The 13,280-nt window shown below is 48.5% G+C and overlaps 1 protein-coding gene across 5 annotated transcripts in view; it reads left to right on the top strand.

Moving 5' to 3' along the window:
* VWA3A (von Willebrand factor A domain containing 3A) overlaps positions 1 to 13,280 on the top strand; it is a 55,815-nt gene that overhangs the window by 13,756 nt on the left and 28,779 nt on the right. For 4 of the 5 annotated variants that reach the window (XM_079953679.1, XM_079953675.1, XM_079953678.1 and 1 more), the window contains 7 exons: positions 1,899 to 2,024; positions 3,238 to 3,346; positions 4,153 to 4,218; positions 5,512 to 5,637; positions 6,629 to 6,767; positions 8,350 to 8,453; positions 8,744 to 8,824. In XM_079953679.1, coding sequence (XP_079809805.1) covers positions 1,899 to 2,024; positions 3,238 to 3,346; positions 4,153 to 4,218; positions 5,512 to 5,637; positions 6,629 to 6,767; positions 8,350 to 8,453; positions 8,744 to 8,824 — 751 coding nt within the window. The remainder of the gene's footprint in view (positions 1 to 1,898; positions 2,025 to 3,237; positions 3,347 to 4,152; positions 4,219 to 5,511; positions 5,638 to 6,628; positions 6,768 to 8,349; positions 8,454 to 8,743; positions 8,825 to 13,280) is intronic. The other variant, XM_079953676.1, reaches the window with a different exon arrangement.

Raw genomic sequence — 13,280 nt, forward strand, 5'->3', positions numbered from 1 at the left:
TTTAGTAGGAACATAAAAAGAGCCCTATTAGATCCTGCCAGAGGCCCATCTAGTCTAGCATCTTGCACCAGATGCCTATAGGAAGCCTGCGTACAACAGCACACTCTCCCCATTTATGATACCCAGCAATTGGCATTCAAGAGCAGTGGAAGGAGAACATTGTCGCTCATAGCCATTAATAGCTTTTCACCCTCCATGCATTTGTCTAATCCTATTCTGAAGCTATCTCCACTAACTGCCAGGAATATTGCAGATATTAATATGGTGCAGCATGAAGCAATTGGATGCATAAAAGCTGACTCCTTTTGAAATAAAAGTTGTCCAGACCCATAATTATGAGTCAAAGCTTTACTAACCAGAACTTCTTCGAAACAGGTACAAAAACATCAATGATACAGCGAGAAAGTTGTATAGAGCACATACTTGTCCAAACATAGATTCTTCTTCTTAGATAGCATAATTAGGATCGGAGCAAAAATCAAAGCTCTGTCTCTCCCATAGCTTACATTAGGCTGCATCCAGCCTAAGGCTATGCAGCTCTTGGAGAGGCTTCATTATCACATCTTTCCTCTCACTGTGCCTGGGAAAAGGTAAAGGCAACTCCCTTTCAAAATGGAGATTTGCAATCGAATACCTCAACCGCCTGTTCTAAGGTTAAACCAGGGATCAGCAACCTAAGTATCCTTCAGTGAAATTTTCCCCAACCCTTTCAGCAACATGCATACTGGCATTCTCCATTTCAGTGTACAATTAAACAATTATATTTAGCAGGGAATAGAACCTGGAATCTTCTGCACACAAAGCAGACATCCTCTGCCACTGAGCTACATGACATGAAGGTTCCACTTAACTGTGGTGAGATCACTGCAGATGGTGACAGCAGCCACGAAATTAAAAGACGCCTGCTTCTTGGGAGAAGGGCAATGACAGGCCTAGACAGCATCTTGAGAAGTAGAGACATCACCTTGCCAACAAAGGTCCATATAGTTAAAGCTATGGTTTTCCCAGTAGTGATGTATGGAAGTGAGAGCTGGACCATAAAGAAGGCTGATCTCCGAAGAATTGATGCTTTTGAATTATGGTGCTGGAGGAGACTCTTGAGAGTCCCATGGACTGCAAGAAGATCAAACCTATCCATTCTGAAGGAAATCAGCCCTGAGTGCTCACTGGAAGGACAGATTGTGAAGCTGAGGCTCCAGAACTTTGGCCACCTCATGAGTAGAGAAGACTCCCTGGAGAAGACCCTGATGTTGGGAAAGATGGAGGGCACAAGGAGAAGGGGGTTGGAGAAGAGGGCACAAGGAGAAGAGGGCACAAGGAGATGGTTGGATAGTGTTTTCGAGGTTACCAGCATGAGTCTGACCAAGCTGCGGGGGGCAGTGGAGGACAGGAGTGCCTGGCGTTCTCTGGTCCATGGGGTCACGAAGAGTCGGACACGACTAAACGACTAAACAACAACAACAACTGTGGTGATAGCTTTAGAGAAGACATCACTTCCATGAATTTTCAAGCCGTACAGATCATTGGTCAGCAACATTCTTTGTGGCTGAAAATTTCATAAGTTTATGTTGGGAGGGGGGAGAGTTTTGTCCTTCCTAATTGAAAGGCCTTTCAAAGACCAACACTGTTATTATTAGAGTTTATTTCTATGCTGCCTTTTAGCCAGAAAGGCCTCTGAGGTGGTCGTTCACAACAGTGGCGGAGCAACATGCTGCAGCCCCCGGAGTGGAGAACAGGCGGGGGCATGGCTGGTGCCTGTCCTGGGGGTGTGATGTGCACCCTGGGGGCATTGCGTGTTGCCTGTTTATTTCATCTTGCCTGCCTATCATACCTCTTTTGCTAGTATCTAATTGATGTACAATAGATTCCACTTTCAAATGATTGTTTTCCCCCTTTAGTTTAGATGAAGCAAGGCAATGGGTGCTAAATCTCAAACCCAGCGGCGGCTGCAATTTGCTCAAAGCATTGAAGAAAGCCCTTACAGTAAAAGAACTGAATTCACTGGTGATTGTGGTAGGAAGCTGGTAGGTCATCTTTCTGAATACATGGCAAGACACTGTCTTTTAGGCTGTATCCAATGTGAGTCCTGTTCAGAGTAGACCCACTGAAATGAATGAATTTGTTGCATTCATTTCAGGGGTGGGTGGGGAGGGAAGATCATTCCATCAGGCAGAAATGCTCTGGTGGAGCAATTTCCTTAGTGCCACTTTGCTTTTTCACCTGTATTATTTAAATTCCTGTACTCAGTTCTAGTATAAGTAAGGGAGGAACATGTCTCTCTTTACACTGTCCCCACATCATGTACAATTCTATCACTGTTCCCACTCTCCTCCTCTTCTTCTTAAGTCTAAAAGCCCCAAATATTGCAGGACTGGGATAGAGAATGTGGTTCTCCAGCTCTTGATGGGCTCTGGATTCATACATGCCATACACTTAAAGCTTAAAAGTACCTTTTTACCTTTTATAGCATGGGTAGGCAAAATAAGGCCCGGGGGCCAGATCTGGCCCAATCGCCTTCTAAATCCGGCCCATGGACGGACCGGGAATCAGCGTGTTTTTACATGAGTAGAATGTGTCCTTTTATTTAAAATGAATCTCTGGGTTATTTGTGGGGCCTGCCTGGTGTTTTTACATGAGTAGAATGTGTGCTTTTATTTAAAATGCATCTCTGGGTTATTTGTGGGACATAGGAATTCGTTCATCCCCCCCAAAAAATATAGTCCGTCTCCCCACAAGGTCTGAGGGACAGTGGACCAGCCCTGAAAAACTTTGCTGACCCCTGTTTTATAGCATATATCCGCATGTCCCCAAGAATCTTGGGAACTGTCATTTATTCCTCATAGTTACTTCTCCACAGAGAGGAACTCAAATTACAGGTCCCAGAATCCTTTGCGGGGGAGCTTTAAATGTTTAGTGCAAGCACCCCCAAATTCAGCCCTCCAGATGTTTTCGGCCTACAACTCCCATCATCCCTAGCTAACAGGACCAGTGGTCAGGGATGATGGGAATTGTAGTCCCAAAACACCTGGAGGGCCGAGTTTGGGGGTGCCTGGTTTAGTGTGTACACAGCTTCCATGAGCCCCAGCCAACATGGCCAATGTTCTCAGGGGCGATGATGTGAATTGTATCATTATCTGTATCTGGAGGGCCACAGGTTCTTCATACCTTTTGTAGGGATCCATCCGGTGTTTGATATTCATGTGTGTGTTTTTCCTCCCCCCACCCTTCCCAAAACAGCCCAGATCAAGCCTCGGAAATATTGTCTGAGTATATCCAGGAATGTACCGTGGGGAGAAAGCTGTTGGTCCACACTGTCACATATGACTGTAGCAATCAAGTTCCTCCTGTAAGTTTGTCTGGGGAGGGTAGTGTAGCTCTAGGGCAATGCGTATACTTTGAGTCAAGACGGTCTCAGGTTCAGCCTCTGGTCGGCCTGTCTCTACTTAAAAGGACCAGGGAAGCACAGCTGACATGGTAGAAGCTCTCTAGCTGTGAAGGAGGGAGAAATTCAAGTCAGTTCATTTTTATAGGCCAACCTCCTTAATTCACACTTCCCAAAGCAATATGCGAATCAAAGCGCAGTTCAATGCATTTCTTCAACCAAGAAATGTGTACAAAAATGCATATACTAGTGTGCTGGAAAATGCACATATCGGTGGATATTGTGTTAAAAAAACCATTGCATAAGGGGAAATTGCTTTGCAAAAAAATGTGTGTCTTAGGCAAAATTGCATAGATTTGCCAATCCCTAGGCTGGAGACAAGACTGAGCTAGGCGGCAAATTTCATCTAGTATAAGACAACTTTCTGTGTTCCTTCTTTGTGCTTGGTAAAAATATTTCACTACTTGATGCTTACTGAAGGACCCAGCTACACATTATGTTAGTTATGTGGTTATGCCTACAAGTGCAGGGCTGTTTTTGATGCCATAGTTAGGTAAGCAACAGCAAAGAAATACCTCCCTCATTGTCTGTTAGTTGAGCTTTTGGGGGGCTGCCATTTCCCAGACCTTTCAGTGCTTTCCGCCCGGACACTGTTTAAAAGGGTTGAATACCGGCTAAGTCCAGACGTATGGCAACCCTAGGTTTAGTGAATATGGGTATTTATGCAGCCGTTCTGTGCTCAACCATTTTCTTTGATGCGATCTATGCAGGGTGTGGTAAGAAGCATAGCAGAAGATGTGGGAGGCTATTATCACTGTTACTCCTCAAAGAGAGAGGTAGGTCACTCCTCACTTGGACAACTGCACTATTTTAAAACGTTGTTAGCAAAGCGCTTGGTGATTGCCTTGCCCGCTCATAAGGTTGTAGAAGTGGACAGGAAACTTCTTTATGAGCTCATAAGAGTGCCAAGAGGGTGGTCTGTACCTGGCTATTCCCTTAAATAGACATGGGGTTGCAGCCCCCAAGCCCTTGCCTCTGATTGGCTAAGCGGGCACTGCCTGCTCTTACCTGAGAGCCCAACATGGCTGGAGGCGGGTAATGCCAGGTGACCATCAGCTTCCCCACCTGCTCTGGAACATGGCATATTCCCTGAACCCACCACAGACATGTCGCGCAGCAATGGCCACCCGTGCAGAGTGCCAGGTGAGCAGATGCTCCCATGGGGGGCGGTGATGACAACCAACTTGAATGGCTTGAAAAGCAGTTGAGACAAGTACATTGATGGTGCTATATAAATAAGTGTTAATGTATAACTGAGGATGCTGTGGGTGGCGCTGTGGGTTAAACCACTGAGCCTAGGACTTGCCGATCAGAAGGTCGGTGGTTCGAATCCCAGCGACGGGGTGAGCTTCCATTGCTCGGTCCCTGCTCCTGCCAACCTAGCAGTTTGAAAGCACATCAAAGTGCAAGTAGATAAATAGGTACCGCTCCGGCGGGAAGGTAAATGGTGTTTCCTTGCGCTTCTCTCATTTGCCAGAAGCTTCTTAGTCATGCTGGCAACATGACCTGGAAGCTGTACTCCGGCTCCCTCGGCCAGTAAAGCGAGATGAGCACCGCAACCCCTGAGTCGGCCATGACTGGACCTAATGGTCAGGGGTCCCTTTACCTTTACCTTTAATGTATAACTACATACAGTTTGTGAAGTCTGAGGCTACTTCATAAGCCGCCATCCCCACCCAGTCTCTAAGAGGACCTCTTCCACTGATCTTAATCTCTGGGTTTGTCTATAAGGAAGAAGGTCCTCTTTCAGATAATTGGGGGCTGATTGCATTAAGGCCTGCCAGGCTTTCGGTAATTCGTTTTTGGTTCACTGTTTCCTCCACCTTTATTTTACAGCTGCTGCTTGCAGAATTTTAGCGTCTTTTTTAGTGTTCATCACTTTATATGCTGCCTTTTTAAAATTAACCTCTTAGTCAGAATTTCCTGTGTCTGTTAACTGCTAGGGGATTTTATCAACAATAAAGAAAAGAAAAATGCTTTAAATAAATAATAATAAAAGCTTGCTAAGCCAGTATACCCGCGAGCAATGAAGCAATCTGATTGGCTTTTTAATTCTGTTGCATGATCAGAATTGTGACAGCACTGATATTCAACTGATCCTTCTTGAACGCCAAAAGGCCAAGGAGTTGCTCAACATCATAAGTGAAATCTACCAGGGGAGGATGGGTGACACACTTTTTAACGTAATGAAACAAGTAAGTACCTGATCTCATTTAATTGGCTGTTTTATTTTAAAAGACCAGTAGATCTAAAAAAAGCTGCTGGACATCTAATTAGTGTTCAGCCACAGAGAAACGTATTGTAGTGATACCATTATCTAAATAGTTCTGATGAGTCCTGAGTCAAATTAGAGCTCTCTACCCTTTTTATTTTATTATCTTAAAAACAGCAGTCAGATCCCTCGCTTCAGCCAAAAAAGTCTCATGGATGGCGGCTTACGATTGTCAGTGATAAGACAGTCTCTGTCCTCAGCCTCACAATCTAAACCTTTCTTTTACCTATATTTGTAAAGCCCTTTAAAAAAGTTCTTTTGTTTCAAAGTTTTGTGGAAGGTGTCAGCTTGGGATTTTGAGAGGCCGAGGCGAGGTTGTTAGTGCCTTTTCAAAATATTCCACACAGTTGAGAACAAGTGGTCTGCACTTTTTTTCACATATAAAAAAGGAAAGCCTTGATGTGTTTGCTGTATGTATTGTGGCTTAATCTTTTTTTTATCACTGAGAGATGCTGGGGTGCAACTTTGGAAATTATGCTAGTGCCTAAGAACATAAGAACCCTGCAGGATCAGACCAAAGGCATGTCTAGGTCAGCATCCATCGGCTTACAGAAGCCAGCCTGTCACCCCTAGAACACCTAAACACAATAGCCCTTTTATGCTGTTGTGGTCCAGCAACTTGCAATAACCAAAAGGCATATTGCCCCTGAATGTGGATATTTTGATCAATGCTACATATTTTTAATGAGTGTGGTTCTTTATTGGGACTATATTTCTACAATATCTGGAGGGCACTGTTCTGTCTACCCTTGATCTTAGGGAGTGGACAATAGAAAAAATGTAGGAAAGGAGATAAGTAGATTAGAATGCCTTTTTAAATGTTTCATTAATATGTTCCCAGCTTTTGGGCGTTTGGAGGAGACAAAATGGAAATGCAGGATTTTGTAGATGAGATTTTAAATATCTTTATTTAGGGTTCCATGGAGTGTTTGAAGCTTCCCTCTGAAACCTCCCTGCCAAAGCCGCCAAAACATGATTGTCCTCTTGCAATACTAATCCCAAGCTTTTCGGCCCAAACCTCGGCTGAATGGTTAAAAACGAATGGACTAAAAGGTAAAGTAGACTGCAAGGGCAAGGGTTGGGTGTGGGAAACCTTCTTCAGCCTGCGAATCATATTCCCTTCTGGGCAACGTTCTGAGGTCCATTTGCCAGTGGTGGAGGAGCCAAAGGCAAACATGGATGGCACAACAACAACAACAACAAATCTTTATTACAGTCATAGACCAGCATTTAATATCTAAAAAGCTCTTTAGAAAGCTAAAAGGTATTAAAACACAAGGTGAATGTAAAAGTCTATAAGAATTTAAAAGAAGCTAAAAGAATCCAAAAGAAGGGTCAGGAACATTGGGCGGGTGTGGAGGAGCACAAAAGGTTGATACATAAAGGCTTTAGCTCTCATTTACAGAGCACTCTGATATGTTCATTAAAGCTGATTTGTGGCACAGGTCATCTTCCTACGAATCTCGAGTGCTGCTGTGTATAACCTAGCAACACTATACATTGCATCAGGATCAGTATCCGAGAGCAGCAGGGCGATGTAGAATTGTCCTGTCTGCCCTGGGTGCTTATGAAGTAATGGGGGAATCAGGCTAGTACGAATGTCTCTGTAATACAGGCCCTGGAGAAGGACATGCTCTACCATTTCTATTTGTCCCAAGTCACAGGGGCATTGTCTCTCCGGGTGGTCAATCTTCCTGTATTGGCCTTCAATAACGACCGAGGGAAGGGCATGACATTGAGCCAGGGTAAAAGCCCTTCGGGGTTTAGAGACTTCAATTTTAGTTAGATATGCCAGAGAGGAGGCAAGGTACCTGGTGGATCCAATTGGCACTCTGTGTCTACTACACATCATTTAATGAATGCTTTAACCTGATCGTATCCCATGATAAGTAGTAGACCTCGAGAGAAGCCCAGGGATGAGATTTTAGTTGCAACCGCCTGTTTCCACGTGGATTAATTAGTGGGGCAAGGTCACGGGGAAATGGCACAACAGATGAAGATGTTACCTTTGTACAGTACAGTGGTGCCTCGCAAGACAAAAAGAATCTGTTCCGCGATTCTCTTCGTCTAGCGGTTTTTTCGTCTTGCGAAGCAAGCCCATTGACGGCTTAGCGGATTAGCACTATTAGCGGTTTAGCGGCTTTTAGTGGTTTATCGGCTTAGCGGATAAGCGGCTTAGCGGCTTAGAAAAAGGGGGGAAAAGGGGGGGGGGAACCCGCAGGATCTCGCAAGACATTTTCGTCTTGCGAAGCAAGCCCATAGGAAATTCGTTTTGCGAAGCACCTCCAAAACGGAAAACTCTTTCGTCTAGCGAGTTTTCCGTCTTGCGAGGCATTCGTCTTGTGGGGCACCACTGTAGACTAGTTTCCGTATACACTCACCTGCCCCTTTCCATCCAAGCAAGAAAGAGGCACGACCAGAGTTCAGTGACACATCCCAGCTAGGCAAAAATACTCAGGCTGTGAAGTAAGGCCTGTGAGGGCTGTGGGAAGTTCCATATGGCAAATAGAGAAGCATTTGGCCTCAGGACCAGAGATTTCCCCATCCCTGGCCAAAAGGTTCCATGTGAAATGAAGCCTGCTTGAGCCACCTGAACGGGCCTTTCATTTACTCTTTGGTTCCTTGTTTGTTACAGCCAGGAAATTAAGCCTTTATCAAGTTTTGGCACCCAATGCTTTCTCCCCTGTGGAAGAATTTGTGCCTGTCCTTCGGAAAATGGTATCCTCCACATTACATGAGGTAAGTAAAGAGGAGTTTTAGATTAGAATCTGGAGGCCATGTGGTCCAACACCCCCTACCCCATATGGCCAACATCCCAGAGATGGAGGGCGTTGTAGTCCAACAACAGCTGTAGAGGGTCACAGGTTAGCCACCCATGCTCTGTTGGCTGTTGCCATCCGTCAGGTACCATCCTTTGCCCACCCTGAAACAAACTGTCACCGGATTGATGATTTGGTTGTCAGACTTGTTACTAGAACATATGATTAATTTTATCTCTCTCTGCCTCTCTCTCTCTCTCCTTGTTTCAGAAAGCAATGACCCAGTTTGAATGGCATGATGGGACGATTAAAAATATTCACGTTGATCCACCCATACTGTATGACTATCAGGTGACTGAAGGACCTATACATAAATCCCCATGGCCAGAGTTAATGGCATTCCAGTTTAATCTAAGCCAACTGCTCTTTTTTGTGTGCAGTTTTGACTAAGATGCGCATGTCATCTAATCTCCCCACAAACAAATCAGAACGAAGGCTTGACAAACAGTTGTTGTCATCTAATCTCTCTGTGAAGTTTGTGCACAGGTTGAAGATGAATGTAGGGAGCTACCTTATATTGCATTGGCCTATCTAGCTCAGTACTTTCCTCACTAGTATAGGGTAAGACTCAGTGGCAGATCACATGCCATGCATGCAGAAGGTCCAGGATCCACTCCCCAACATCTCCAGGCAGGACTGGGAATGTCTTCTTTGTGAAACCATGGAGAGCTGCTGCCAATCAATGGAGGCAATACTGAGCAAGATCAACCAATGGCCTGGCTTGGTATAAGACAGCTTCCTATGTTCCTGTGAACTCTCAGTAAGCAGGTTGTCAGGAAGTGACCACAGAATCAGAAGACACACCAGGACTGCTATAGGAAGAGGCATCCAAAGAAAAGGGAAGCAGTTATTGTTATGTAGTGAAGTTTCACCCTGGGCCAGCAGGGGGATACTGTATATAGTTTTCACTCAGGTCTGTAGATAGTTTTCACTCAGGTCCACGTCAGTTATTTTAGGCGGGAACTCTGGGCTGTTGTTGCTACAATGTTGACAGCCGGCTGCCTATAAAAGCAGGCCGGCTGAGTTGTTTGCAGTCAGTTCTATTCCAGCTTACAAAATAAAGAGCTACTTGGAGAAATCGCTGTGCCGTCTGCTATGTCAACCCACAACTTAACACTGGCGACGAAGGTGGGATCGATGGACATCAGAGCACAGCCAGATGCGGCCAGCCTCTGAACTGAGCTGAATCACTGAGCTGAATCACAGAGCGAAATCACTGAGCGAAATCACTGGACAGAACCAATTCAGAGCTGACTGTTCTGGCTAAGAGCACTGTGTTCCATCCATCGCCCTTCACGCCGGCATCGGAATCATGTCTTCACTTGTGCCTCTACCGCCGTTTGCGCCAGCCTCTGAATCATGGGACTCCTACCTCGCTCGGTTCGACTGCTACCTCCAAGCCAACGAGCTGACAGCAGTATCAAAGGATCGGAAGCGGGGCCTATTCCTCAGCCTCTGTGGGCCTGAGGTGTTTGAGACGGCCCGAGCATTGGTTGCGCCTGAAGCAGTCCAGGCAACACCATGGGACATGATCCAAGAGAAGCTCCGCAACCACTACGCACCAAAGCCGTCCAAGATTGCTGCCCGCCATGCATTCTACCACCGGAACCAGGCAGAGGGGCAGTCAATCAACAACTACACCACCGCCCTGCGACAGGCTGCAATGCACTGTGAGTTCTGAGACTTAGACGATGCCCTGATGGATCGAATCGTCTGCGGGGTCCGGGACATCCATCTGCAACGGCGTCTCCTCGCCAAGCCAGACCTCACGCTACAGAAAGCCATTGAGGAGGCTGTGGCCTCAGAAGCTGCTGAACGCTCCGCCCAGGAGATCCGCAAGTCCAGCAGCCCGCGTCTTGCTAGGGAGCCAGTTCCGGTGCATCACGAAGAGGCCAGCAGTGATGAGGCATCCTCCAGTGAAGACGATGACGTGCACCAGACAAAGCGGGAGCGCAGGAAGTTCCAACAGAAGTCCAAGGGCCAACCGGAATGTGCCGGCTGCGGAGGCAACCATTCCTGTGCCAAGTGTCGATTCAGAGACGCCATCTGTAGGAAGTGTTCCAGAAGGGGCCACATCGCTAAGGTCTGCCAATCGGCTCCGTCTGACACCCCCCCTTCATCGACTCGCAAGTCCAAGTCTTCACTCCAGTCTGCCAAGGAAAGTTGTTTCGCTCTCACCAACTGCCGCTGCCCGTCTGGAACCACGATTGGCCAAACCGACTCGCCTACGCGACGCAAGCTGAACGTCACGGTGCTCATTGAAGGAGCTCCATGTGACATGGAGATCGACACCGGGTCTGCCCTGTCCATCGTGTCATGGAGCACCATCAAAAGACTGGTACCCAGAGTGTCCAAAAGGCAACTCGACTCTCATCGCGTACACCTGAGAGACTACCAGGGAAACGACATTCCCGTGGTAGGCGTTGGCCGGTTCCGGATCGCCTTCAAGGATTTTTCGGGCCTGCTCCGGTTGGTGGTGGTCGAAGGACAGCGGCCAAGCCTCCTAGGGCTAGACTGGTTTGATGCCCTCGGCCTGGAAGTCACCGGCATCAACTGCATCTCTAACGCAGAGACTGAGGGTCTGGTCAAAGACTTTGCCGAGGTTTTTGACGGCACCTTGGGACAATATACAGGTACGCCCATCTCCTTTAGCCTTGATCCACAAGTCGCCCCCATCAAGCTAAAGCCACGCCGGGTTCCCTTTGCTCTCAAGGCTAAGGTGGACGAACAACTGGACAAACTGATCGCCCAAGGAGTTTTGGAGCCGGTTGACCACGCCAAGTGGGAAACCCCCATCGTCACGCCTGTCAAGCCAGATGGGTCGGTGAGAATCTGCGCTGACTACAAGTGCACGATCAACAAGGCACTTCAGCAGCACGCTTATCCGGTTCCTGTTGTCCAACACCTGCTGCATTCCCTGGGTGAGGGTAAGGTCTTCGCTAAGCTGGACCTTGCCCAAGCCTATCAACAACTGCCAGTCGATGATGCCACTGCTGAAGCCCAGACGATCGTCACCCACCGGGGGGCATTCCGTTGCCGCCGGTTGCAGTTCGGGGTGAGTGTGGCTCCTGGCATCTTCCAAAGCCTTATGGAGCGTCTCCTGCAAGGGCTTCTGGGCGTGGTACCATATTTTGATGACGTCTTGGTGTCTGTAGACTCACACCAGCAGCTGTTCGAGCGCCTCCGTGCCGTGCTGACCAGGTTCCAAGAGGCCGGGCTCAAGGTAAAGAGGGAGAAGTGCCAGATCGCCGTTCCACAGGTAGAGTTCCTGGGCTATCTTATCGATGCCTCCGGCCTTCACCCGACCACATCCAAGATCCACGCTATCCAGCAGGCCCCCACCCCAAAGAACAAGACGGAGTTGCAGGCGTTCCTGGGGCTGCTGAACTTTTATAACATGTTCCTGGCCCACAAAGCCACAGTGGCTGAGCCTCTTCACCGACTCCTTAGCACTAAGACGCCTTGGGCCTGGGGTCATCGGGAGACGGCGGTCAAGGATCTCCTTTCATCAGACAGTGTGCTGGTACAGTACAGTGAATCCAGGCCGCTGGTCCTTGCCTGCGACGCCTCACCTTTTGGCACCTGCTATCCTTAGTCACCGTTTTCCAGATGGAAGAGAAGCACCGCTTGCCTACTTTTCCGACGGAACGGAATTACAGCCAGCTCGACAAGGAGGCACTGGCACTTGTGGCTGGAGTGAAGAGGTTCCATGAATACCTCTGTGGCAGGACTTTTGACCTCATCACTGACCACAAGCCACTCCTGGGCCTCCTTGCCGGTGATCGTCCAACTCCACCGGTCCTCTCGCCACGCATGCTGCGATGGACTGTTTTCCTGGCTGCCTATCGATGGGCCATGCCGACGCCCTCAGCCGTTGCCCTCTTCCAGCATTTGTGGAAGACCCGGCTCCAGCTTCATTGCTCCTTCTGATTGAGGATCTTCCGGCAGCGCCTGTATCGGCTGCCACTGTGGCCTCCGCGTCTGCCCAGGATCGCACCATCAGCCGGGTGCTCAACTGGGTGTGGAGGGGGTGGCCACAAGGGCCTTTTGCATCGGAGTTCCAGCCCTTCGCAACCAGACAACATGAACTCTCAGCTCATCGCGGCTGTCTGCTGTGGGGAGACCGCGTCATGATTCCCCAGGGACTCTGTCAGCGCGTCCTGGAGGCTCTGCACGTTGGCCACCCGGGAATTGTCAAAATGAAGGCGTTGGCTCGGTGTTACGTCTGGTGGCCTAATATGGACGATGCCATCACTGCCTGGGTGTCCGCCTGTCAAGCGTGCCAAGAGTCGAGGCCTGCACCACCGGCAGCTAAGGGACACACCTGGGAGACGCCAAAGACACCCTGGTCGAGGGTGCACATCGATCTGGCTGGCCCCTTTCACGGCCGGACCTTTATGGTAGTGGTGGACGCCTATTCCAAATGGCTGGAGGTCGCCCTGATGCCCTCCACCACTACCGAAGCTGTCATCCGGGTGCTGCGAGGCCTGTTTGCAACGCATGGGTGTCCTGATGTCCTTGTCTCTGACAACGGACCGCAGTTCACGTCAGGCACGTTTGAGCGGTATCTTTTGGGACTGGGCATCCGCCATGCCCTAACGGCACCCTTTCATCCATCCAGCAACGGGCAAGCGGAAAGAATGGTGCGCTCGGCAAAAGAGGCACTGGCGCGCCTGGACCGGGGAGACTGGCATGAGCGGTTCGCCGAATACTTGTTCGTGCAACACATCACCCCCCATGCGGCCAC

This window comes from Podarcis cretensis, assembly GCF_951804945.1.
Source record: "Podarcis cretensis genome assembly, chromosome: 14".
Classification (NCBI taxonomy): Eukaryota; Metazoa; Chordata; class Lepidosauria; order Squamata; family Lacertidae; genus Podarcis; species Podarcis cretensis.